At 56.5% G+C, this 22,656-nt stretch overlaps 2 protein-coding genes across 8 annotated transcripts in view; both read right to left on the bottom strand.

Annotated features, from left to right (window-relative positions):
- Positions 1–5,629, bottom strand: part of KIF19 (kinesin family member 19) — a 28,110-nt gene extending 22,481 nt beyond the window's left edge. For all 4 annotated transcript variants that reach the window (XM_010816633.4, XM_010816631.4, XM_024981083.2 and 1 more), the window contains exons 1-2: positions 5,459–5,629; positions 3,823–3,903 (exon numbers count right to left, since the gene is read on the bottom strand). In XM_010816633.4, the coding sequence (XP_010814935.1) occupies positions 3,823–3,903; positions 5,459–5,497 (120 nt within the window). In that variant the 5' untranslated portion in view covers positions 5,498–5,629. The remainder of the gene's footprint in view (positions 1–3,822; positions 3,904–5,458) is intronic.
- Positions 5,630–10,898: 5,269 nt separating this feature from the next.
- DNAI2 (dynein axonemal intermediate chain 2) overlaps positions 10,899–22,656 on the bottom strand; it is a 30,256-nt gene continuing 18,498 nt past the window's right edge. For 2 of the 4 annotated variants that reach the window (XM_005221328.5, XM_002696221.6), the window contains exons 7-13: positions 21,150–21,289; positions 19,778–19,900; positions 16,809–17,032; positions 15,179–15,314; positions 14,450–14,599; positions 13,410–13,637; positions 10,899–11,577 (exon numbers count right to left, since the gene is read on the bottom strand). In XM_005221328.5, the coding sequence (XP_005221385.1) occupies positions 11,449–11,577; positions 13,410–13,637; positions 14,450–14,599; positions 15,179–15,314; positions 16,809–17,032; positions 19,778–19,900; positions 21,150–21,289 (1,130 nt within the window). In that variant the 3' untranslated portion in view covers positions 10,899–11,448. The remainder of the gene's footprint in view (positions 11,578–13,409; positions 13,638–14,449; positions 14,600–15,178; positions 15,315–16,808; positions 17,033–19,777; positions 19,901–21,149; positions 21,290–22,656) is intronic. The other 2 variants (XM_010816634.4, XM_059878635.1) reach the window with 2 other exon arrangements.

The following is a 22,656-nucleotide window of genomic DNA, read 5'->3' on the forward strand; positions in this document are numbered from 1 at the left end:
ACGGAGGTCAGGGTGCAGGGCCTGGCCAGACTGGGAGTTTGCCCTTTTCTTAAATTTTGGCCTCGAGGCATGTGAGATCTTACTTCCCCAACCAGGGGTTGAACTCACGCCCCTTGCGTTGGAAGGTAAAGTCTTAACCACTGGACCACCAGAGAAGTCCGCCATTCTGCTTCTTGGACTTGTGTGTCTTTACCTCCGGCCGCCCAGGGTCTTACTGGTCAGAGGAATGGAGCACTTGAGTGGTGGCTGGTTTTTGAGAGGTGCCCAGCCTGCCACGCACTGTGGCTTCTCCCAAACTGCAGGCCAGGCAAGTGCATCCTTGTTTTATCTTAGTCACCTGACCAGAGATCAAACTCCTACGCAGGGGAAGGGCAGAGTCTTAACCACTGGACCGCCAGGGAAGTCGCAGGCAAGTGCATCTTTGAACCCAGTGGGGAGAGAAGATGCTGGGGGCAGAAGCCTAGTGTTCTCCCCCTGCAGGGCCTGGAGTCCGTATTGAGAGTCCTGGGCCCATGCCGCTTAGACCACCCTCTGTATGTCTAAGCCGAGAAAGGAGCAGGCCCATCGGCACTGCCCAGCCCAGGACCTTCTCGGAGGCTCAGTCCAGCCTCCCTCTCTACTGGCAGGGACAGAAAGGAGCCTGTGTTTGCCGTGTGTGGGCACACAACGGGCTGTGCCCTGGACCAGAGCGTTTCCATCAGCATCGGTTAATGTCCTCAGCCCCCAGTCCGGCTGGGAGCCAGGAGCAGCGCAGAGAGACAGCATCTTTGTCCCTGCAGCCCTGGGGACACGTGGGACCAACAGGGAGTGGCCTTGCCGGGAAGGAGGGCTCTCCTCTGGAGCTCCCTGGCCCTTCATGGATGGCCCCTCTCATCAGCCAGTCCAGGAACCCCGGGCACTTTCTCTCACTAATCCAGTAAGTCCCCTACACTGAGCCTTCAAGGTGCGAACATTCAAAGATGCCAAGGTACACCTGGTTCCAGCAAGGACCTGGAGCCTGTGCCATCAGCGCCAGGCGTGCATGACACTGCAGCCTGCCCTCCATCTCCTCCTGCTGACGATCCTTCAGCTCCACCATCTCCCACCTCCTCGCCCCCTCCAGTCAGTAACCCTTCTTGCTTGTTCATTCCTCGCCAGCCCCTGTACACACTACTGTCCTTTTCAAGGCACCGTACTGTCAGATTAAAAAGGCTTTCTTTGTTTTTTGTGTTTGTTTTTAAATATATTATTTGGGTGAAAGGCATTATAAACCTATTACAGTACAATGCTGCTCCTGCTGCTGTTGCTAAGTCGCTTCAGTCGTGTCCGACTCTGTGTGACCCCATAGACGGCAGCCCACCAGGCTCCCATGTGCCTGGGATTCTCCAGGCAAGAACACTGGAGTGGTTGCCATTTCCTTCTCCAATGCATGAAAGTGAAAAGTGAAAGTGAAGTCGCTCAGTCGTTTCCAACTCTTAGCGACCCCATGGACTGTGGCCCACCAGGGTCCTCCGTCCGTGGGATTTTCCAGGCAAGAATACTGGAGTGGGGTGCCATTGCCTTCCCCATTACAGTACAATACTACATAGCCAATGGTGTTAATTGTGTACCTAGGCTAACTTTGTCGGACTTACGCACAAAGTGGACTTACGAATGTGCTCTCGGGATGGAACTCCTTAGTAGGTAGGGAACTTACAGTAGATGACGTGTGTGTTAGTTGCTCAATAATGTCCAACTCTTTGCAATCCCATGAACTAGTAACCTTCCAGGCTCCTCAGTCTGTGGAATGCTCCAGGCAAGAATACCGGAGCGGGTAGCCATTCCCTTCTCTAGGGGATCTTCCCAACTCAGGGATCGAACCCTGGTCTCTCCTGCACTGCAGGCAGACTCTTTACCGTCTGAGCCATCAGGGAAGCCCAGCAGATGATAATTCACAGCTACTAAATGCCTACTGCGTCCCAGGATCTGGGGGAGCACTGTGCACACATCAGTGCGCTCCCTAAAGAGTCTTTAGGGAAGGGTTAGTCACAGAGGAGGCAATTGAGGCTTCTGGAAGCAACCTGGCCAAGGCCACACGGCTGGTAGAAGGCAGAGCCCACCCTGCACGACTGCTGTGTGCGTACATCCTGCTCCTGCTGGCCTTTAGGTGGGGCCTCCCAGCCCTCCCCTGCTTTCCTTGAGGTCTTTGAGGAAGGCTACCCCTTTCCAAGGGGGAACAGAGGAAGAGAGATCAGGAGGCTGGTGCCACCCAGTTCCGCCATGCCCACAGCTCGTGGGAACCCCAGGGGCAGGCCGGCAGCTCGTGCTGTGTTGCCCGCCTGTGCTCTTCTTATCATGGCCGTCGGGCTTCCTGAGTCCACCTTCCAGGATCAAGGGCAGCAAGTGCTCACTTTGCGTCTCTCTCTGCACCACGCGGGGCCACCCCGACTCCTCTGACCGCTCCCCAGCACACTCTGCCGCTTTGATGAGCCCTGGAGCTCAGGAGAAGCCGGCAGCAGCTACGGAGCTCCCGGAGGCAAGTGGCCGCTTTCAGGGTCCCCATAGGCTAGAGCAGCATGATGCCTCTACCCAGGCACCAAGACTGCCCTTGCTGCCCCCACCACGGTGCCCACCCCCAGCCCACACTTGGATCCTCAACTGCCTACCCCAAAAAACATCCTGGCTGGGACTTCCTTGCTGGTCCAGTGGTTAAAAATCCACCTTGCAATGCAGGGGACACAGGTTTGATCCCTGGCTGGGGAACTAAGATTCCACAGGCTTCAGAACAACTAAGCCTGCGTGCTGCAACTGCTGAGCCCCGGGGCCACAGCTAGAGGGAAGCCCGCGCTCTACAATGACGATCCCACATAAGACCCGATGCAGCCAAAAATAAAAAAATTTTTTAAAAGATTGAAATGTCAAAAATAAAACCTTCCTTTAAAAGCAAGCAAACAAACAAGCAGAAAACAGCCCGGCCGTGGGGGACAATGTGGCTCCTGCCCGCACCTCCAGCCTCCTCTCACCCCTGCTCTCTCCAGCCTGAGCCACGCTGGCCTTTTCTAAGTTACCCAAGCGTACCACCACCTCTCTCACCCCAGGGCCTTTTCACACACAAGCCCCTCTGGTTGAAATTCCCCCTTCAGCACACTCCTAAAGAGCTCCTCTTCATCCCGCATTTTCAGCTCAAGCATCTTTCTCAGGGAAGTCCTCCATGACTCCGAGACAAGGTCAAGTTCCCTCTTACTCCCACAGCAGCATACATTTCTTTGCAGCCCTTGCTGGCTACACACTCATACGTTTCATCACAAGAAAGCCATGGAAGGAAGACAGGGTCTTTTCTGCTCACCGTGGTTTCCTGGCTCCTAGCACTATCCCCAGTGTGTTGTGGGTACTTGATAAATATTTATTGTCTCTTGTGTAAGTGGAGGTGGAGCTTGCCCTGCCCAGCTCATAATAGTGACAGGAAGACCGAGAGAGCAAACAGACATCCAAAGACTCTGCAAACCATGAACAGTCTGGTGACCCTAGGAACACATGCCCTATGGGGAGCAGATCCATTAAGGTGGGGAAGTTAAGCCATGAATACATGGAAGGTATGTGAATTTTTTCCGGGCTGGATGAAAGGGCTCAGCTCACTTCCCCCTGGACCAGGGAAGCTTTTAGCTCTCTTTGGATCAATCTAGGGAGGCTTCCTGGAAGAAGGGCGGTGGTTTCTTTGACGATGCTATCAATAGTACAACCGAGAGCTCAGAGGGTAGAGGAGGGGTCATTCCTGCCTCCACCAGGTGAGTAGGTACCTGCCCCCACTAGATGAGAGCAGACCCCTGCCTTGCTCTGCGGCTCCCGGCCACAGTCCCCATGTACCTGCTCGTCCACTTTGTGGGCGATGAGGGTGGCTCCTTCTTCCAGCTCTGCCACGCTGATGGGCCGGATCCGGAGCGCCACCTGGGAGGGGAGGTCAGACCCCCGGGATTAGATGGAGAGGGCTGTGCTGGGCCCCTGAGAGAAGGATGAGAGGACCCCAGGATCCTTCCCTCGGACAAGCCCCGTGGGTTCCTCTCTGATCAGCCAGCCACGCCCGGTTCATCTTGAGGAAAACTTGGTGGTTCAAGGCGACCATCCAGGGTGAGGGCACCAGGTCCACAGCGTGTGGGCTGTGTCTGTGTCTATAAATTTCCCAGGAGCCTGTGCCCCAGAGGAGACAGCCATCTGCTCCTCCCGGCTGCATCAGTCACATGCCCGAATTAAGCACCTGCAGCTCCCCTGGGCTTTGAACTTGGAGCCCTTGGCACCGGGGCAGCCTGTCTGTGCGTCTGTGAGTGATGCGCTGCACGTGGCGGCCAGGTGGTGGGATGGAGGCCCAGGGAACCTCCCCTCCTCGTGCTGACTACATCCCTACCCAAGGACAGCGCCATCAGGGGCTCCCTCCTCTCTCCGTCCTCCGGCCAGAGAGAGATGATGGGTCCCCATCTTGGGTGTGGGTCTCCCCAAAAGAAGGGGGAGGTGTTTCTTCTTCTGATCAAGGGGAAACACCTGCTGGGCGGGTGGGTATAACTAGCCATCTGCAGGCCCGGTAAGAAGCCTTCACTCTCAGAGGCACTTCATTGTCAGAGTGCCCTCCTGCCTCCTCAGTCAAACTCCACAGATGGGAGGGGCAGCCCCTCTGTCCACACCTGCCAAGGCAAGCCATTTGCAAAGAGACAATTCTAAACTGCCAGACAGGATGTTCCAGAGCCTGGGGCTTGCTGGGGTTGCCTTATCCTTCAGTTACATCATCACCCACCTGCTGGTGGAGGAGCTTCCCCAGATCTCAGAAGTTAGGGGCTGGGAGGGCGCATTGGCCTTGGGATCACTGAGTCTCCCCCACCCTCATCACTCTGACCTGGCCCTGTTGATAATCAGAAATCTGTCTTTGTCTCTAGCTGCTTCTTGGACCCTCATTCACACCTCCTCCTCTGCCTCAGTCCCCAGGACCCTGGGGGGCCATCTCGGTGGCTTCCAGCACTTCTTTGAAATATTTAGAGTCCTGACATGGACAGCAACTCAATAACCAGCCACCCTCAATCTTGTGCCCGCTCCTCTGGCACGTGGGGACTCTTGCCCACCTATGGTCCTCAAAACCCTCTAACCTCCTGACCCCACCAGTTCCAGGTACCCTCCTTCACCAGGAAACCTCCACTTTCCTTTTCCAGAAGATGGGTCGGGCGCCCCCTGCCCCTGTCTCTTCAGGATCATATAGCAGTCTGGCCGTAGGGTGTCCCCTGGTGGGAAGGTGTAAAGGGGGATGGGACTGAAGCCTGGCCAACTTCTCAGGTCTTAGCAGGGTGGCCAGGATGCCTTCCTTCTTGATATCCACGACTTGGCAAAGTTGCTCAGGACCGTCGCAGCCCCTGGTCTTAAGTGTCCTCTTAGTGGAAACACCCAATACAGTCTGGGGGCCGCCGGCAGAGTCTGGGTTCTGGGGGCCAGAGATGGGGTAGAGGAGGAGGAGGGGTCTCACCATGAGTTGCTGGTCCTTGGAGTCCCCGCTGTCCTTCATGCCTGCGGTGGGCGGAAGGGTTCAGGCCGAGATCGCGGTCATGGCTGAGCCGCACGCCCACCGCCTCGGGGGCCGCGCGGCCGCTGCCTGACAACCCGAAACCAACAAGGCGCGCGCGGCCCAGGGCGCGGACCAGGGCGGGCGGGGCCTGGGGCGGGCCCCGAAGGCGACCCGCCCCCCTCGCGCAGCGAACGAGAGGTGGAAGTCTCCGCCCGGGAGGCCGAACTTGCGAACGGCCTGGGCGACCCCCGGGCCCTCGGCCCGGCTCTGCATCCGCCCCGTGGGCGCCCGTGCTCCTTGCCTTCTTTCTGCCCGCTCGGGCCACGCGCATCGGCTGCCCCGTCCGCCTGCCCGTCCGTCCGTCCGACTCTCAGCGTCTCCCGGGCGGCAGTGGGCAGCCTCATGTTTCCATGGTCGCTGCGGGCACCGTGGCTGAGGCTCGTGTCGCTGGCGCGGTGTCTTCACGAAGTGTCCAGTGACAGCGGGTGAGGAGGATGCCCGGGCTGCCCACCGGCGCGCGTGCAGGGGAACGCCTGTATCACTTGGGTTGTCACAGAAGAGCCCCGTGAACTAACAGGACCTGATGGGTAAACCCAGTGTCTGGGCCAAGATGCGGAGAAGGCAATGGCACCCCACTCCAGTACTCTTGCCTGGAAAATCCCATGGACAGAGGAGCCTGGTGGGCTGCAGTCCATGGGGTCGCTAGGAGTCGGACACGACTGAGCGACTTCACTTTCACTTTTCACTTTCCTGCATTGGAGAAGGAAATGGCAACCCACTCCAGTGTTCTTGCCTGGAGAATCCCAGGGACAGGAGAGCCTGGTGGGCTGCCGTCTATGGGGTCACACAGAGTCGGACACGACTGAAGCAACTTAGCAGCAGCAGCAGCAGGCCAAGATGGGTGGGTCTGTGTGCCTTCTGGCTCCCTGCCTGCTGTAAGACCCCCAGTGTTGATGTTGAGTCGCTAAGTTGTGTGGGACTCTTTTGCAACCCCATGGACTGTAACCCGCCAGGCTCCTCTGTCCCTGAAATTTTTCAGGCAAAAGTACTGGAGTGGGTAGCCCTTCCCTTCTCCAGGAGATCTTCCCGACCCAGGGATCGAACCTGTGTCTACTGGCATCTCCTGCATTGCAGGCGGATTCTTTACTGCTGAGCCACCAAGACAGCCCAAGAGCTACCATACCGTGCAAGAAAGTGCAGGTCAAACGCTGTCGTGCCCATCCTTGATGGGAACAACAGTGATTGCAGTTGCAGGGAGCACAGTGGAAAGATTCCTGGCCTCAGGAAGCCCCGGAAAAACAGGATTCTGGTCCCACCTCACACCCAACCTGCTGAACCACCTGGAGCCAGGCCTGTGCCCTGGGGCCTTAGTTTCCGGGGTGATGGTGAAGCTCCACCCACTTCTGATGGAAGAAGCCCCCATCTTTCCTGTCTTCTCCTGAAGTTGAGCCTGGCAGCACCCCCACAATGACTGGGAGAGGGGCATCCAGTGAGGTTCATCCCCCCTTTAAGGAGCTGGGTAAGGAAGAGCCGCTCATCCCCCAGGACTGTCTCAGACGGCCTGGCACACATCCAGAACATGATGCCAGCCTGTGCTCTGGGACTGGCTTCCCTGGCTGCCCCCGAGGAGCTTGCGTTAGGTACAGTTATTAATAAACAGTGTCAGGAACCTGCCCGTGGCCTTGGAGTTGGTAAATAGATAAACCAAGGATAGCCTGGTGGAGACCAAACGCTCCCGCAGGGCTCCCGAGGGTTTGGCCCGTTCTCTGGCCCAGGCTGCTCCCAGGACAGCGCACAGCACTTGGCCGGTTTGCAAGTGGGTGAGTGGCACTGAGGAGCAGTACGTTTGAAGATGGATCCTCTGGATCAAAAACACTTTCCAGGGAATTCCCTGGTGGTCCAGTGGCTAGGACTCTGTCCTTTCATTGCCCAGGGCCAGGTTCAATCCCTGGTTGGGAACAAAGAGCATGACGAGGGTTAAAAAAAAAAAAAAAAAGGAAGATCCAAAATGTGTTGAAAGAAAAAAAAAAAACAAAACACAAAACACCCTCTAGGCTTGCATTTCAGACCCCCTGAATCGTATCTGTTTGGATCAGTACAAGAGGCCTCTAATTAATTACACCATAGCTATTTTTCTCTCTTTTCTGTTCCTCCTCATGCATAAATCCCACCCAGGATGGCCCATGCTGGTCAAAATAAGAGGAGCTTCTAAGCAGGCAGTTCCAGCCCATCTTACTTGCATCCTGACTCATCACAAAGTCCTCTCTATCCTCAGACATTCCCTGCTTGACTCTGGTATTTCTGTCAGCGACACTGCCATCTCCGAGAGCCCTGCACCTCTAAGTCATCTTTGATTTCCCCTTTCCTCTCATCCTGTCCATTCATTTTCTTTCTTTACGTAAATATATATTTTAACATGTATTTATTTTTGGCTGTGCTCGGTCTTCATTGCTTTGCACAGGCTTTCTCTAGTCGCTTCGGGTGGGGGACATCCTTCGTTGCTCGGGTTTCTTCTCTTGTCGGGGGACCAGACGCCACGTGCAGTGGCTCCAGTAGTTGTGGCACGTGGGCTCGGTGGTTGCGGCTCCCGGGCTCTGGACACGGGCTCAGTAGTTGTGATGCCTGGGCTTAGTCACTCCACAGCATGTGGGATCTTCCCGGAGCAGGGATAGAACCCCTGTCCCCCTCATTGGCAGGCAGATTCTTATCCACTGTACAACCAGGGAAGTCCTCTCCTCTTTCTCTTTCTCTTTCGACTACCCGGTGTGGCATGCGGGATCTTAGTCCGCTGACCAGGAATCAAGCCTGGGCCCTTGGCAGTGAAAGCACCAAATCCTAACCCAAACTCTACTCTGATCCTGGCGGTTCTACTTCGGCAAGTGCATCTCCTCCTCATCATCTCCTGGCTGCATGCCCTGGGCTCCAGCTCTTACCTGTTCTCACCTGAACGGCATCACGGCCTCCTGGGCCCCCTGCCTGCTGTCTCCCCCACTTTTCAAAGCTATGCTCCGACCTGGAAGCAGAAGCAGGCCTCTGTTTCTGGGAGACAGAGAACATCCCTAAGTGGGTTCCTAGCAGCCCCACTTTGCCTCCCCTGGGGCTAGTGCCATTTCAGGGGCCTCTGGACCCTGGGGAAGCACTTGGTTTCTAACAAAGGGCAAGGAGATCCTTCTTCAGAGTCCCGCCCTGGGGCCCACAGAACCCAGTTGCCCCGAAGAAGGGACTGTGGGGCTGTGACTCCCCCGGAGCGCCCAGGGCTGCCATGGAGGCAGGTGTGCGTCGTTGGCCAGCGGCATCATAATCAATCAGGTCGGCAGAGAGGAACACAGGTCCGGGAGGAAGCAGACTCTCCCCCGGGTGTGCATGGACCCGGGGTGGGGGAGCCTTAACTGCCATGGACACAGCAGTCCGGCCGCTGCTTCCGCCACCCTCCCGTCCTGCTTGGATGGGTCCCACACCCAGGCCCCGTCATCCACGTTTCACGCCCACGTGCCAGGTCTTTCCAGTGGCATCTGGGTCTCCAGGGATGCATCATGGTTTTGTCTTGCTTCCCATCGGGGAAGACTAGGCAACAGGCTCCAGAGGAGGCTGAGGAACGAGAAGGCGGATGGTCATCGGTGAGGATGGGCGGTGATGGGTGTCGCATTCTCAGAGCCCACGACGCCCTTTCCCCTGCGGTGTCTGTGGGGACCTCCTCTCCTTTCCCACACCCATTCCTCAAATGCCATCCGGCACGGCAGCACGTCTGCACCACAGTGAAGGGCGTGAGACTCCAGGGGTGGCCCATCCTGGCCAGCACCAGCCAAGGGCCCAGATTCTGGTACAGCGAGGGAATACTCTCCCCGGGAGTTCATCGGCCGAACATCTCACGCAGCGGTCCGTCAGTGTGCCCGGGGCCAATGCAGGGAGCTCTGACTTTCTCCAGATTTCATTGGATAGACTTTTTTCCGTAAGTGAGGGTTTCTCGGCCTCCGCGCTATTGGCATCTCGGGCGGGATGGTTCACTGTGGTGTCGGCTGTCTTGCGCGCCCTAGGATACTTAGCGGCATCTGTGGCTTCTGTCCACGGGATGCCAGGAGCGCCCTCCAAGTGGTCATGTCAATCTGAAATGTCCCCAGGACTCCCCTGGTGATCTCGTGGTTACGAATCTGCCTTCCGACGCAGGGGGACAGGAGTCTGACCCCTGTCCCAGGAAGATTTCACATGCTGCGGAGCAAATGAGCCTGTGCACCACAACCGCTGAGCCCTAGTGCCCAGAGGCCGTGCTCCTCGACGAGAGAAGCCACAGCGATGAGAAGCCTAAGCACTGCAGCCAGAGAGGAGCCCCTGCCCTAGGCAACTAGAGAAAGCCTGTGCTCAGCCCCGAAGACCCAGAGCGGCCAAGAATAAATTAATTAATTAAAAAAATCAAAATGTCCCCAGACATCGCCAAGTGTCCCACTGAAGGCAAAATCACCCCCTTGCCCCACCATTGAAACTGCTGACCTTCGTCAGGCGGTTCTGGGGCTCCCTGCGTCCTCCCACAGTGAGGGGCCCATCACAGGAGACCCCACAAAGGAGGATGTGGGATGTGCCAGCGGCCCCTCCCTGGGTGCAGGTGGGCCGGCCCCTTCCTCCTCCTGGGAGACCGAGGAATGGGGTGAGTAAGGGCGTAAGCTCTGGGGTCCCCTCTGTGCCAATGCTCCCACGAGATTCGGGCAGCCCCCTCCCTCGGGGTCTTGCTCGGCAGGCACGTAGTGACTCAGGGATTGAAGGTGGTAACATCGCCCCTTCTGGGGCTATTGCACAGATCAAATGCTCAATCCATACGCCCCTTGATGACTGTTTTACCATGGCAACTGGATTTTTTTTTTCCCCTCTTTGGGCACAAGGGGTGGCTGAATCCTGGGTTCTTCCCCAGTGAGATCCTTAACACAGGCGGTTTTTAAAAGGGCACTTCCGGTCACCTTCAGGACCAGCGGCCACCCGCAGACTGAACGGTGGTCCGGGACGTCTCCTGGCGCATGCTGGCTTCTGAATGGCTCTCTGGTCCTACCGTCTCTGGTCGCTGAACGCTCTGCGTTGCCGTGGTTTCAGGGCAGCCCACGGCCCCTGCTGCAGCCCCAGAGGACCCTGCATAGCACCCAGCCTGTGGTCACCCGCCCTGCAGGCTCATGGTGAGCTGCCTGGGCTCCCGTCCCCGCACCGACCCTCATGAGCCCGGTCACCTGGCACATGCCCACCTGTCTCCCAGAACCCGTTCCCCCCTCGGCTGAGGAGGAACAGTCAGAGCAGAAACCTTCAGCAACTTTATCAAAAGAACGACAGAGATAACTTGAAAAGCTCTGGGTACAGGAGGCATAATAAGCATGAACCCTTAGTACTGTCATTATTATTAATAATTGAACTTTACGAGCACAAAGATAGCAGAAAGTTCACTGTATTCACCTGGCTGGTTTCATTCGTCGTCTCTCACCCTTTTGGAGGTAAACATCTCCCAGGGAAGTTGTTGGGAAAGACATCTTAGAAGTGCTCAGGCTTTGTGTTCCCCAGCCGTATGTGGGTGGGGAGGTTCAGTAAGGGAGAATGAGACACCCCCCCACCTTCCCCACCCACAGGCCTTCCCAAGCCCTGACGGAGGCCGTGGCCAGCCCCGGGGGAGGCTCCACATGCTTGTGAAGGGAGATGCTCGTCGGGGCAGCCCTCGAGAAGCTGAATCCACGGGGATGGTGGGGTTAGGGGAGTGGGCTGAACTTGGCTGGGGACCAGCTTGGGGATGAACCTGTGCCCCTTCCCTCCCTCTGAGGTGTCTCAGGGAGTCGGTGGGGACCAGGGATCTGTAGGGCGAAGGGGCCGGGTTGGAGTCCCTTTGCCCCTCCCATCCCCTTTAAGGAAGGCGGTCAGCTCCCACTTGTAACACCAGGGCAGTGCCCAGAGATGGGATACAGGCGTGTGTGAGAGCTGGGCTCCAGTCAGGGTTGACCTCCCAGTGCTGGACTCTCTTCACCGCCTCCTTCCTCCCCTTCACCGTCGCCTCTTTCTTCCTCCGCTTCTTCCTCTCCCTGCACCTCCTCATCCGTCTCCTGGCTTGGCTGTTTCGGCTACGGAAAGACAGCAGAGACTCGTTGGCGGGGGGCAGGCCTTCCTCGCATCGGGACGTTAACCTCTGAGCCCGGGAATGCCTGGCACCCAGGAGGCCATGTAGCCAGCACCACGGCCTCAGGGGCTGAGAGGGCACTCGGCTCCAGCGGGCATGGATGGCAGGCACCTGCTGCTTGCTGCCTGGGTGGCCATGAGCTACCTCCCCCGAGATTCCTTGGCCCCCTGCCCTAAAGCCTGGTATGATTCCTTCAGGGCAGTGGCTGGGATTAGAAATAATTCAGGTGAGGACCCAGCAGACGATTCTCTGTTCTGACTCCAGCACGTCTGGCCAAGTGCAGAGACGCAGAGATGCGCAGGAAGCCTGCGGCAAGCAGCAGAGGGAGGGGGCCAGGCTCAGGGAAGCGTAAGCCCTTCTGAGAGTCAGTGTCTCCATCCAGAGTGCTCCAGCCACTGTGGGGAGCACATTCAGAGTACAGCAGGCACGGAATCAGTGGCCGCATTGCACTTTGTCTGCAGACCTTCTGGAGGGGCCCAGCGTGGACGGCTGGGGGGAGGCCCGGGCTATGGGGTCAGAAAGCCTAGACTCCAGCCTCGCCTTGATCCCCCCCACCCCTGCCCCGGATCACCAGATGGTGTGAGAATAAGGCCGCCCAGATCTGACTATTTCCAGATGCAAAATGCACCCACAGAAGTCACTACCTGTCTCGAGACGCAGCGACAGGGAGACAGATGCGGGGAGCAGTCATGAGATGGACCCAGCAGCTCCTCCGCATGCTCACCCACCTTCAGACCTGGCCACTCCCTTACTGCCTGAGGACTGGCCACCCAGCCCCTCTTGCTGCTGGGGGCTGGCTTCATGGGCCGGTGATGGCCTCACCCCTGCTTCCGCGCTCTGTTGTCACAGTCTCGAACTTCTCAATACTTTTTTTTTTTTTTGGCTGAGTGGCATGTGGGATCTTAGTTCCCTGACCAGCGATAGAACCTGCAGCCCCTGCAGTGGAAGCGTGGAGTCTTAACCACTGGATCCGCCAGGCAAGTCCCTTGAGCTGCTCTGTGCGTTTTCCTTCCTCCCCTAACAAGGCAGCCAATCTTGCCGACAAGGGCAGATGCTGCTCCACGCTCACTTGTTCTTCTCCCTGGCATGCTGGGCTTTTACTCTTTCGCATCTTAGCATCTTATCCCTGGGCCCCTGAAGGTAATGGTCTAGGCAGACCACACCTTTTCCTTCCTCTGCCCCCTGGTACCCAGAAGGGCCTGGAAGGTGACCAGACACCACCTTCCTCACTCAGCCTCCTTCTGTTCCAGATGGAAATGAAGGAATTAAGACGTGAAGTGACCAGCCCAGGCGACACAGCTAGAAAGTGCTTTGGCACAGGGCCATGGCTGGATGCCGCTGTCTGGTCGACTGTAAGTTGGGCCGACTCTTTTGCGTAGATGGCCGAGCTCAGGACCAGTCTCACCCCCTCATGCTAGGTGGGGTCACCACGGACCTCACAGCCCCCTCTGCACCCTCCAGGCCTCCAGGCCCCCTCTCCTTTCATGGCTCATGTAGCCCTGCCTCATCCAGTTGGTCACTTGCATGGAGTTCAAGGTGCCCTCTGGGGTGTGGGCAGAGGATTCCGAGAAGCTCAGGGAGCCAGAAGCCTGTTTGGAGACTTAGAATTCCCCAGGAGGAAGGAAGTCATTCTCCCCATTTGCCAGATGGACAAAGGAAGGTCCGCCTGGTGGGGCCACTTTCTCGGAGCTGCCCAGGAGGTCAGCAGGCAGGCAGCCGGGGCCCCATGGCTCCCTCCCGCCCAGCCCACCCCGAGCCCCCGCGCGAGGCCCCTACAGGTTTGGGCTGCTTCTTCATGGCTTCCGCCTCCTTCCTCTTCAGCTCCGTGAAGATGATGTCGAAGAACTCCTCCTCGGCCTTGGTGACCAGCTCCTCCAGGTTCAAGATGGGCGGCTCGTCCCTCAGCTCGTCGTCCCGGCCCTCGGCCTTGCCCTTCTCCTTCAGGCGCATCTCGCGGTGCCTCGCCTCCAGGATCTTCTCCCGCCGCGTCTCGCGCTCGAACATCTGGGGCACAGGGATGGGAGGCCGTGGGAGCGGCGGGTGGGCGGCCCCGGCTCCCAGCGCAGGGGGGCCAGCGGGCTCCCATCACTCTGCTCAAGGCAGCCCCACAGAGCCCTGCTCCGGGCTGATGGCAAGAAAGCGGAGGCTAAATACTGGGGCTGGGAGGAGGGGAGCAGGGATGCCAAGTCACGCAGGTCCAAGGAGTACCAAGCGCCTGACGCCGGTGTGAAGCACGCTCTCCGGGGGTGTGCAAGGCGGTGTCCCTGGGCCCCCGGAGGACCAGCTCAGTGGTGGGACCGCACACCCAGGCGGAGCCAGGAGGGCCTCCCAGGATCTCAACACCAGGGCATTTCAACCCCTCTGGGTACCCCATGGCTCTGGGGAGGCGTCTTCAGGACTCCGGGCCAGGGTGACGGATCTCAGCGCCCCAGCATCCCCTTCCCCCGAGTAGTCCCTTCTAGCTGCTTCACCATTGGTATCAGCTAAGCCTTCCTCAGACAGGCTCGGCTGCCCCAAATGTATACTGTTTACAACTAGACAAAAAGACCGAGTCACACCGCTTGAATCTGCAGCTGAAGAAACCTGAAGCCTGGAGAAGTCAAGAGACTTGCTCAGGGCTGCTGGACTTCCTGAGTGGTGAAGCCTGGGCGGGTTCAGACACGGCCAATACCCATTTCTCAGGCCCGTTCCCTGACCCACCCCCGAATGTCCACCCACTTCCCAGGAGGCGGTGGAAGCGCTGACCGGCCCGCTCGGCCGGGGGCCAGGCCAGGACCGGAGCCAGTGTGCCCGCCTCGCCGGGGGCCCACACCTACCGAGGAAGCCGTGTTCTTCTCATTTCTCTGGAGGGTGCACAGCCCGTTGGAGACCTCCAGCAGCGTGGTCGTCCCCAGCTGGGAGCCGCAGGCAATGAAGCACCCGTTGTCTTGCACTCGGAGGCAGAAGAGGGCTTCGTCACAGACCTGCTGGAGGGCCAGGCAGACCCGGGGGAGCCACGTCACCCTCTGCTCATCTGGTCATCTGGTTCTTGGGGAGGCTTAAGCCAGCAGCCCCATTCAAACACCCCTGGGGACTTCCCCGACCGATGGGGACCCCAGCCTCAGCCCACAGGAGAGTGTCCACACCCTCAAGTCGGTTGCAACACCCTTCACTCCAGCCTCATCTCCCACCATACCCCGCCCACCACACCCACCCCCTCAGTCCAGCCTCACTTCTTTCCTTTTTTTTTATGGCCACACAGATAGGCATGTGGACCCTAGTTTCCCGACCAGGGATCGAACCTGTGCCCCCTGCATTGGAGGGCAGAGTCTTAACCACTGGACTGCCAGGGAAGGCCTTCCAGAGCCCTTTTCATTCTGCAGTTTCCCCAGCCCTGCTCTTTCCCAGGGCCGGAGCCTGCAGGTCTCTGCCCCGCCTCTGCTGATAAGATAAGGCTGGCTCAGCTGGGAGGCTGGCTCGGCCCAGGCTTGGCCGGAACAGGCCTGGCGGGAGGAAAGGCCAGGCTTCTGAGGGCGTGGATGCACCGGGAGGGGGGTGCACGTGACCTTCAGGCTGAGGGCAGGGTCGCACTGCTTGAACACAAAGTCCCAGATGTCCAAGGTCCCGTCCATCTTGGTGGTGAAGAAAACCGCCGGCCTCACGGGGCTCCAGGCGGCATCAGTGAGATAAGCCATATGGTACCTGTAGGGAGCCAGGACCTCCGGTCAGGGACCATGGAGGGAGTGGGATGCAGGGAGAGCCTGCTGAGCTGAGACCCTGCTCATCCAGCCCCTCCCCGGCTCCTGGGTCTCAGCCCGGAAGTTCTTCCTGGTGTCTGACTTCTGGCCATGCCAGCCTCACCAGCCACGGTTCATAGTTTGCACTGCAAAGGGCTCTGTTGTTTTTCTATACCTAACTCGAGGGCACAGGCCTGGGCCCGGTCCCCCGGCCATGAGACTCACTTGAAAAGGAGTTGGAGGAAGGAAAATCTGCCCAGAAATGTTCACGCGATTCAGATGAAGAGAGGGCTATACTGCCTACTTGATTTAACCTCGATTTTCAAAGATTTCTACAGCAAAAAATGAAACTGGACCCTTATGTTACATACAAAAATGAACTCACAATGAACTAAAGACTTAAACATATGATCTGAAACCATAAAGCTTCTAGAAGAAAACATAGAGTAAAAGGTCCTTGACAGTGGCCTTGGCAATGAATGTTTGGATTTGGCACCAAAAGCAGAAGCAGCAAAAGCAAAAACAAGTACGTGGGATCGTATCTACTTAAAAAGCTCCTGCAGAGCCAAGGAAACAGTCAAGAGAACGAAAAGGCAACCGAAGGAATGGGGGGAAATATTTGCAAACCAGATACGTAATAAAGGTTTAACACCCCAAATAGAGGAGGAACTCATACAACTCAATGGCACAACAAAATAAAACAACCCAATTAAAAAAGCGGGCAAAGGACACGGACAGACGTTTCTTCAAAGACGACAAACAAACGGCTAACAGGTACGTGAAAAGATGCTCGACATCACTAATCACTGGAGGCAGATAACCAAAACCACAGTGAGATATCACCTCACACCTGTGAGGACGGCTAAATTATTAGAAAAGCCAAAGATGAGTGTGGGTGAGGATGTGGAGAAACGAGAACCCTTGTGCACTGTTGGTGGGGATGCAAATTGGTGCGACCACCGTGGAAAACAGTATAGAAGGTCCTCAATCCTGTTTCTGGGTCTTTTTTTTTTTTTTTTGGCTGCGAAGCATGTAGGATCTTAGTTCCCTGACCAGGGGTCAAACTCACATCCCCTACACTGAAAGCACAGAGTCTTAACCTCTGGACTGCCAGGGAAGCCCCCCGTTTCTGGGTCTTTTTATCCGAAGGAATTGAAGGCAGCGTCTTTAAGAGACACCTGCCCCGCTTCCGTGCTCACTGCTGCATTATTCACTATCGTCAAGATATGGAAACAGCCTCAACGTCCATCAACAGACGAGTGGGCAGTTTGAAGCTTATTCCCTTTCTGAAGTCGCTGAATCAAGCTATTTCCAAGCATTAGCTCGGATGTTTGGAGACAAACGTTTTCTCCGTTTTTATGGGTGGAGACACAGAGGCTCAGAGCCCCCCTGGGCTGGGCCGGGCCCCCCTGTCCCGTCCAGCTCCGGCACCCCTCTCCTGCCCCAATCTTCCCCTCACTTGGTCCACATGATGGATGACTCCCGGCTGTCCTCTGACCAGATGCGGGCGGTCCAGTCGCCGACGGTCAGGAAGTTCTTTGGGTAGAATGGGTTTCTCTGCAGGGCGTAGATGGGGCCATGGTGGCCTGAGAAGGTGCACACGATCTTCTCAGCCGGTGTCTTGCCCTTTCGGTTGCAGGAGATGACGACGCCTTGCTCGGTGCCCACCATGAACTTGGTCGGCTGTGGAGGGGGTGACGTGTGAGTGGAAGGCTCCAAGAAACGTCAGCTCAGGGTTAAGCTGGCAGGGAGAGCGGCTTTCCAGGGCCAGAGCGGTGGGACCAGCGGGGTGGGGACCCAAAGGTGCTGAAAGGGCCTTTGGTTTAAGCCTCTGCTTGAGCTGTGCCCCGCCCCTTTTGGGGGGCCGCCCCCACTGTTGATCAGCTTGAGCAGATCCCACCCTTCTTTAGCACCTGCTCAAGGGCCCCACGAGTGATGAAGCCCCCAGTCATCTGCTCCCTAGAGCTGCATCACCAGCCCCTCACGCAGCATCATGTGTGCACCAAGCATTTTGCCAAAAAAAGATCCTGAATGTCTGTTTACACACGAAGTTAATGACTGAATGAACACTGTGACCCATGAGTCCAGAAGAGCCCCCTCCAGCCTCCGGCTTCTACTCACTGCAAACCCGGCTTCATTGTACATCCATGTCTAATGATTGTTGCTGGACTTTTTTGGTTGTTTGCTCTTTGCTTTGTTTTTTAAAATGTATTTGGCTGTGCTGGGTCTTCGTTGGGGCATGCAGGATCTAGTTCCCTGACCATGGATTGAGCCTGGGCTCTGCGTTGGGAATTCAGAGTCTTAGTCACTGCACCACCAGGGAAGTCCCTCCATAGCATCTTTACTCACAACAGCTCAGAGGTAAAAGCCACCCAAGTGTCCGTATGAATGGAAAAACAAACTGTGGTCTGTTCATGCGTGCGTGTGTTAGTCGAGTCCGACTTTGTGACCCCATGGACTGTACTCGCCAGACTCCTCTGTCCGGGGGATTCTCCAGGCAAGAACACTAGAGTGGGTTGTCATCTCCTCCTCCAGGGGATCTTCCCGACCCAGGGATCAAACCCACGTCTACTGTGTCCCCTGCATTGGTGGAGGATTCTTTATCTGCTGAGCCATCGGGGAAGTTCCATAAATGGGGTCGGGGGGAGCGTTAAAGGAAAGTGAAGAGAGAAAGCTTGAGAGGCCCAGAAAAGTAAGGAAGAACGCCAGCTCCGGGGCCCCTCGGTGGGGGTGAGAGTGGAGAGCTCCGCCCTGCAGCCAGAGCCCTGGGTTTGATCCCCAGCTGCTCCCTGCTCTGGAGCACGTGACTCACCTCCCCACTAAGACTCATTTTGTGTATCTGCAAAGTTGGGATAATGCTAATCCCATTAGCTTACAAGACGGTCATGGGTGATTACACAAGCTCATCGCATCAGTGTTACAAGGGGCCAGGGGGCCAGCACATGGTGCCCACTCAGCGACAAGGCGGGGGCAAGTGGGGACCAGCGATGGTGTGGTCACTGCGTCTAGCACTCGGCCTAGAAGTCTCTGATTCCAGGACAGAACCTTTTCTGAGTCCTCCCCACAGAGCCCGGGGCTTGGGGGGTGGGGGATGTCCAGTAAAGTTGTCATCCACCTCCCCCACCACATTCATCCCCCAGTTGGGGTGGGGGAGGTGCTCCCAGGGCAAGGGTGAGGCCAGAGCCTGTCCACCTCCTAAGGGCCTGGGAATGACGTCGGCCTGCAGGCAAACCAGTGGCGATCCCAGGAGGGGGTCAGGCCAGGAGCCATCTGGGAAGGTCATTTTATTGCTTTGGAGGGAATCTTCATTTGAGCTTCCAGAAGCCTCCCTCCTTGGACACATCCACAGGACTGCTTTGCTGTTTCTTCTCATTTGTTTTATTTTTGGCTGTGCTGAGTCTTCACTGTCACTCGGGTCTTTCTCTGGTTGTGGCGATCGCGGCCCACTCTTCGTTGCGGTGTGTAGGCTTCTCACTGCAGCGGCGTCTCTCGTGGTGGTGCACGGGCTCCAGGGCACACGGGCTTCGGCAGTTGCAGCAGGTGGGCTCAGCGGTAGCAGCTCCCAGGCTCTGGAGCGCAGGCCCAATAATCGTGGCACCCGGGCTTAGCTGCTCTGCGGCATGTGGGACCGTCCCAGATCAGGGATCGAACCTGAGTCTCCTGCATTGGCAGGTGGACTCTTTACCACTGAGCCGCCTGGGAAGCCACTGTTTCTTATTTATTTTTCTTCTATTTTTTAGATTATTTATTTGGCTGTGTTGGGTCTTAGGTGCAGCACTCGGGCTCAGGAGTTGCGGTGTGTGGGCTTAGTTGCCTTGTGGCATATTGGATCTTAGTTCTTGGACCAGGGATCAAACCTGCGTCTCCTGCATTGGAAGGTGGATTCTTAGCCACTGGATCACCAGGGAAGCCCTCTGCTTTGCAGTTTTTTTGCTGCTCCTCCTCAGTTACTAAATGCCATCATCAGTTTGCCCAGGAGCCTCCTCTGATCTCATTTTCCTCTCCAACATCTCGTCTTTCCCCCCAGCGGGTGAGCTGCCAGCCCAGGGCCCCACATGAGGACATGAGTCAGGGACAGAGGCAGAGCCTGGGGTCTGGATGCTAATCCTGGACAGGGCTCTTCTTACAGCATGGAGCGTCTCTGGAATCCCGTGCAGTCAGAAAGCTCACCTTCTGATCAGCAGGGGACACTGGCCAAATGGGAACTTGGTGAATTAAAGGGGCTTTCTGCCTCTACTCTGCTGCCCCCTGCTGGAAAGTGGTTGCAAAGACCACACAGGTCTAGGAGGCCCACAGAGGACCGTCGAGAGCATAAGGTAAGAAGCAGCCTGGGGCACACGAGCGTCTGACACAGCAGCCACGGGCCTGCCCTCGGCTCTGGCTGCCCCGGCCATGGAAGGTGGGAAAGGGAGAGCAGGGGACACCCACCAGAGTGGACTCGAACTCCAGGGAGATGGCCCCCAAGGCATTCTCCAGATGCTCCTTTTTGGTGATGTCCATGATGACAACCTCGGTGGGCTCGCTCAACTTCCGGATGTCCCACCACATGACCTGATGGGAGGAGGAGCCGACTTTGAGGCCTGGAGTCCCACAATTCTTACCCCCTCCACCTTCCCGGGGCCAGACAGTGGGTGTCAGACACCCAGCAACCGAGGGAACAGGCGTGTTTTGAGAATTGCTCTTCTGGTCCGTAGTCCTGTCTGATCATCAGTCCTGGGCAAGCTCCCTAAAATCCAGAAGCAGGCGGCCTCACCACAGACCTACTGAGTGAAAACTGCCAGGTGTGGGCCCTGGAGTCTGTATCCTTAAAGACCCCTCACGATATGGCAATATATAGCAACATTCAAAACGCACATATGCTTTGACCCATAAATTCCACTGCCAGGAACGTATGTGTATGCAGAGTGTATGCGTATGCTTCATGGGTATGCGGTAATCTATATGCAAATACACTCTGTGCAGAAAGACAAGTATCGTATATTAACGCATATATGTGGAATCTAGGGAGAAAATGGTACAGATGAGCCTATTTGAAGGGCAGGAACAGAGATGCAGGCGTAGAGAAGGAACGTGTGGGCATTGGCAGGAAAGGGGAGGATGGGACGAACTGGGATAAATGCACTGCCGCGTGTAAACTAGATAGCTGGTGGGAACCTGCCAAATAGCACAGGACGCACAGCTTGGTGCTGTGATGACTTCGGCGGGTGAGCTGGAGGGAGGCTCAAGAGGGAGGGGATATATGTATCCATATGGCGGAGCCACTCTGTTGTACAGCAGAAGCTAACACAGCATTGTAAAGCAATTATACTCCAACAAAAAAATTCAACCCCTCTAACACACTCTTGGCTATATTTTGGGTAACTACAAACTATTAAAATCCACTTAAATAAATTACAGCATATCCATAATTTATTAAGTCCTTAACAGGCAGGGGGCAGCACTTTATGAAATATAAAATCATCTTTGAGACATGCCGAATGAAAAACATCAAGTGCAAATCAATGTGCAAGGTGCGCAGGAAGAGTGCAGAGATGCACACGTCTGCTTTGTATGCGGACACTGAGCCTGGAGGCAGACGGAGAGGCTGATGTAAGCGGGCGCCACAGGAAGGGGGACTGGGAGGCTGAAGGCAGCGGGGAGGACGGGCTTCACCGCCTGCCCTCCTGTACCTTTAGGCTTGTGTTCCACACTCATCTTTACCTATTGCTCAGTTTTACAATAAAATGCAAAAGGAAGCACCCCGATGGGGGACCGTGTGACCACTGCTGCTCCCCACTCCCTGCCCCTCCAGCGCTCATACCTGCCCGTCCGTAGATGCCGAGAAACACTCTGTGCCCGTCTTCGACTGCAGCCAGATGGTGCCGTACACAGGGTCTCGGTGGCTGAACTCGATGGTGGACAGCTCTGCCACCAGGCTGCCCTTCCGCGTGTCCCAGCAGGCTGGTGGGGAAGGAGACGAGGGGGTAGTGGGTGCTGGGGGATACAGGCTTCCTGTCTTAGCGCAGGGAGCACGGGATCGGGGGATGCTGCTTGTCTTGGTTTGACAGGTACGGAGCTTTTTTAAGAATCAGGGCTAAGTTCAAACCAGCCTGAGTTTCCTACCAGCCCCTGAAGCTCGCTTCATTCATTCCATCAGGGCCCCTAACATGTAGTGAGCATCACGCTGGGCCCTGGGGAAGCCACTGGGACTCAGACAGGCACAGTCCTTAGGAGACAGGAAGGGAAATCTGCCAAGTTACAGCCTGTGCTGTGATTGCTCCAGGGGGAGACACAGGGAGGCAGTCAGGGAAGGCTTCCTGGAGGAAGTGAGGAGGAACTAAGATCGAGGAGGAGCTTCAGGATGGAGGGAGGCAGGGAAAGAGAGAGGAGCACCTCCATCCTGGGGAAAGTAAAAACACTTAGGCAAATCTCTCCTGTTGGATTCATTCATCCCCTTTTTGCCTCTGTACCTCTGCTGCTGCTGACCGGAAAAGAAACTCACAGAGGGAGATTATCCTTTCTCTGGATTCATTATTAGGACTTCATCTCTTCTGCTTTACCAAGAAAGACTCAACGCTTATCTATATACATTTTTCTGTCCTGATGGATTCTGTCTTCTTTTTCCCACGAGTGTGTAGTGAGGATCCACCCTGTTACTCAGAGCTGTTTCTAGGAAAGCTGGTTTTGTAATACAACAACAGAATCATGATCCATAAATCTCGATTTATGGAATCCAAGTCTAAGGCATTTGGCCCTGCACCAGTCTGGCCCAGAAATAGGTTTTCTTAGCTCAGCTTGCTCTGCTCCGGCAAAGCAGCGCTTGAGGGCAGGTCCCACTGTGTCTTTCTCATAGACAGCAGAGCCCAAGAGCCTGGGCTGGTCTGGGCTGGCAAAGAAAACCACTGAAGGGGGTTAGGAGTGATGAGCAAGGCAGGGCTCCTGAATAAACCACGGCCAAGTGACTCCGTTTCTGTCTTTCAGAGCGCCAGCACCCAGATAAAGCTGCAGGGAGATTGATGGGCTTCCCTGGTGGCACTAGAGGTAAAGAATCCACCTGCCAGTGCAGGACATATAAGAGATACGGGTTCGATTCCTGAGTGGGGAAGATTCCCTGGAGGAGGGCATGGCAACCCACTCAAGTATTCTTGCCTGGAGAATCCCATGGACAGAGAAGCCTGGCGGGCTACAGTCTATGGAGTCACAAAGTGTCGGACACGACTGAGCGACTGACATTTTCACTTGATGGGAATCCACTTCTATTTCATCACAGAGGGGCTCCCTGGAGGTGGGGGCAGCAGGTCTAAGAGGGAGGTCAGAGGTCTCAGGAG

This window comes from Bos taurus, chromosome 19 (genome assembly GCF_002263795.3).
Source record: "Bos taurus isolate L1 Dominette 01449 registration number 42190680 breed Hereford chromosome 19, ARS-UCD2.0, whole genome shotgun sequence".
In the NCBI taxonomy this organism is placed as follows: domain Eukaryota; kingdom Metazoa; phylum Chordata; class Mammalia; order Artiodactyla; family Bovidae; genus Bos; species Bos taurus.